The 3,775-nt window shown below is 40.4% G+C and overlaps 1 protein-coding gene across 1 annotated transcript; it reads left to right on the plus strand.

Moving 5' to 3' along the window:
- Positions 1 to 1,901: 1,901 nt before the first annotated feature.
- LOC4327259 (uncharacterized) lies at positions 1,902 to 3,379 on the plus strand. The gene has a single exon (NM_001406310.1). It carries the CDS (start codon positions 2,079 to 2,081, stop codon positions 2,643 to 2,645), a length of 567 nt encoding a protein of 188 aa, NP_001393239.1. The 5' UTR covers positions 1,902 to 2,078; the 3' UTR covers positions 2,646 to 3,379.
- The last annotated feature ends 396 nt before the right edge of the window (positions 3,380 to 3,775 follow it).

Consider the following 3,775-nt stretch of genomic DNA (forward strand, 5'->3'; position numbering starts at 1 on the left):
CCAGGCACTTCAGTAGCCTTGCTAAAGAGAGATACTGGGTCCTTGTGAGGGGATAATGGACACTACTGCACTAGTGTTTGTTGGATTGGACTGGTTCCAGTTTAACCTCTTGTTTCCTTAGTCCTTAAGTTTCAAGGATATAGGCTTGTTCAATGCACAGCGAAGTAGCGGACGGTGAGGATATATCCTGCAGATGCAATTGGATAGATTTGATGTAGCATTGGTTATTCGCTTAGGCCAGATTTTGGTGTGATATGAGGTTATTTTCTTGTGTTGAATGTTGGAGCAGTTTGCTGGTGCATATATTCATAGTCCAAAGAATTTCTTTGTTCAAAATTCGGAGAATATATGGTCCTCACCTCTCCATTGTCTTTTTGAGATGATATAGCAGCCTGAGATATCTAGTCCAACTTTATTTTGTATACTGCACTAGTTTATTAGAGGAGAAAATTGGAACATTGCAACTGAAAGCCTACAATTCTGATGCTCCTAATGCTGACATTCTATGAGAAAAACTTTAGTGTGGTATTATGTTTTAATCTTGCATCTCAACTATCTGATCTTAGGTTCTCTGTTACTACTTAATTCAAAGGCACCACCCTTTTATTGGACCCTTTACAACTTTGTTCCAGCTGCTGCTTATCTTATGTTGTAATTTCCCAAGGTAATCACCAACCTGCTGGATTGAAGTTCCAGATTGAGAATTGAGATAGCATCAAAATAAGGAGAGAGTAATCATTTTGTACTGTTGAACTGAGCAGATCATGGCTACTTCAGCTTCTGACACAGGGTCAAAAGACCTAATCAACAAAATCCAAACCAACTTCAGGTGCACTTTCACCAACTGTGCCACTAGAACTAATGCACATCACATGATCTGCAACTGTCAACAGTCTTACCGGAATTGGATTCTGAAGGTGGATACTCCACCTGTCCACCATAAGTCCTTATTTGTCAGAGGTTACAATTGCATGATGTGTCTATACTCTATACTGCAAAGATGAATACTAACAAGTTTTTCTTGGGCTTAAAAGAAGAAAAACTAGGAACAGCCTCACTAGTTTGCTAGGTCATTTCCAGGGTTTACGTTTTCGATAGAAACCGATCGAGAACTGCGAAATTTCGAGGTTTTGACGCTGGTCAAAAGTAGATCTGGGTGAAATTTTGAATGGCTTTCGAGAATTCAAATTTGAAAAGTAAAATTTGGCTGAAATCTGATCGAAATTTTGCCCAAAAATGTCATGACATTCAGGGTCGGAATCCTAACACTCAATCGGATAGGTGAACACTGGTCATTTCCCAGTGATATATGCTTTGGCATGGTTTGTAGGTGTGAATCTCTCTTAATTTCTCCAGACCAGCTACAAGCCTTCAACCACATGACTAGAGGTGTTTTTTTTTTTTTGAAACCTTCAACTTTCTAGCGAAAAACCATTACGGAAAAGAAAAATCCCGCGGATGCGATAAATAAGTTGTGACTACCGACCAAACACAGGATACTGTGTGTCTGTGCCACACTCCAATGGAATCGATGGTCTTTTGGGGGGCAATTCAAATTCCAAAATGAATTGCAACCATCAAGTCAAGGATCATGATCGTGATCAAGAGCAGAGGTGCCATGCCAAAGCAGGAGAGAGTGAAAGAAGATGTGGAGAAAAGAAAGTGTGTGAAAAAAGATGGCAGCCACCATGTCTTTTCTGACAAAGAGGGTGCCCCCACCCACACAACACAAACACAAACACAAAACACAAGAGTTTATTATAAAATCCCAAAATGCAAAAGGCAGCAGCATGTGTGTTGCCAATGCTTTGCATCTCTGCCACCAATGGGAGATCTGTGTCTGCCTACTGTTCACCCTTAGCCACATATAAAAACCCTCTCACCATTCCTCTTCATATCTCAGTCTCATTGTGCCTTCTTTCTTCTTCTTCTTCTTGAGCTGAGCCTCCTCCTAAGGCCTCTCTTGTATATACACATTTTGTATAGATTTTTAGAGTTATATCACAGTCTCATCAGCTCTTGCAACTTCCCATTGCAAGAGTTTGATTGATTGATTGGTTGATCAGCTGGTGTTCCAAATGGATCCAATCAGCATAGAGAAGATCAGGGCCATGAGCAAGTGCAGCAACTGCAAGAGGCAGCATCCGATGATCCTCCCTGCCCTGGCAATCTCCATGGTTGCCACCTTTGTTCTTCTCCTGCTGGTGACCAGCCCTGTCTGGGTCCCAAGGCTGTGCTCACTCATGGCCTTCTTCTTCCTCACCACCCTCCCTGACCTTGCCATGGCCTTCCTCCTCAGCCCCAAGTGCCTCTTCGTCGTCGGCAACCTCATCGTCGCCTTCCTCGTCGGCGAGTCTAGGCTCGCCCCGAGGGGGGAGCCGGCGTCGTCGTCGGTGAATGAGATACATGACGAACATGTTAAGAGGAACGCCGCGATAAGCGCAAAGGCGGTGACCGCGGTTGTGGCCATTGATCAGAATGCTCATGTTGGAGAATTGGGGGAAGAAGAGGAAGAAGAAGAGGAGGAAGAGGAAGAAGAAGAGGGGGAGGAAGAAGAGCTGCACCAGAGAGTAGAGGACTTCATTGCAAGGGTCAAGAAGCAGAGGAGAATGGAGGACAAGAGCATGTTTGACACTGATCGATGACCTGATGAGTTTTACCTTGGATTTGGAAGATTCAAAGAAGGGATTATTGCATCCAAATTAAGGATTCTTGTGATGCTTTAGTTTTTCATCTATCATCTTAGGGCCAGAGTTAAGAAGAAGAAGAGTTCACTTCACTGGCTCACTGCACTGTAGGAGATTATGCATGCACCCTTTTGATTAGAGTGTGTCTGATGATCTGATCCGGTTTAGCCATGCACAAGAATTAGGCAGAGAAAAAAAGAGAGACAAGGAATGTGTGTGTGATCTTTTGAAAAAGCAGAAAAAGAAAAGTGATGCATGTGTCTTTCTCTTATCGATCTTTGCTTTGAGCCTAATTGCATATGTAATGTCGCAATTATTACATCACTTATCCTGAGGAACAATGAGGCCAAGTACACTCAACCTGATCACCTCTCAGTTGTCGGGATAACAAAGTTGCTCAACACAAACAGTGCAAGGCAAAAGCTTAGCATTTTTGTGATTTTTCTGAAACGTTTTCTTAAGCAGCTGGCACATAAATATGTGCCCGGTCAACTCAGTTTTCTTTTCCTTTTTGGAAGGCAGCTAGCAAAATTTGATAGTAATTCGATTTCCAAATTCCTGCAACTTATATTAATTGCAAATAGTTTTTTTAAAAAAAACATCAGATTTTGGATCGTTCCTAATGCAAAATATTGAGATCTGCAATTTGTTTCAAGGAACCTTAGATTTAATAAAACCTCTCGTATCTATGCAGTATGCTTCCGTTTCAGGCTATAATATATTTTGACTTTGGTCAAAATAAAACTATTTTAAGTTTGACTAAGTTTATAGAATAAAATAGTAATATTTTTGACTCAAGATAAATTTATTATAAAATATATTTAATTATTAATTTAATAAAACTAATTTGGTAATGTAAATATCACTATATTTGTCTATAAAATTAGTCAAACTAAAAACAGTTTGACTTTGTCTAAAGTGAAAACATCTTATAATCTGAAACGGATGGTGTATCATATATAAAAATACACGCAAAATACGCATATGTCAGAACACGAGAGCACGTACAAGTACACGTATAAAAAAGAGAAAAAAACATACAGCTACAAAAACAAAGAGGACACATGAAGATGGCCCATATGCTTTTG

Source organism: Oryza sativa, chromosome 1 (assembly GCF_034140825.1).
Source record: "Oryza sativa Japonica Group chromosome 1, ASM3414082v1".
Classification (NCBI taxonomy): domain Eukaryota; kingdom Viridiplantae; phylum Streptophyta; class Magnoliopsida; order Poales; family Poaceae; genus Oryza; species Oryza sativa.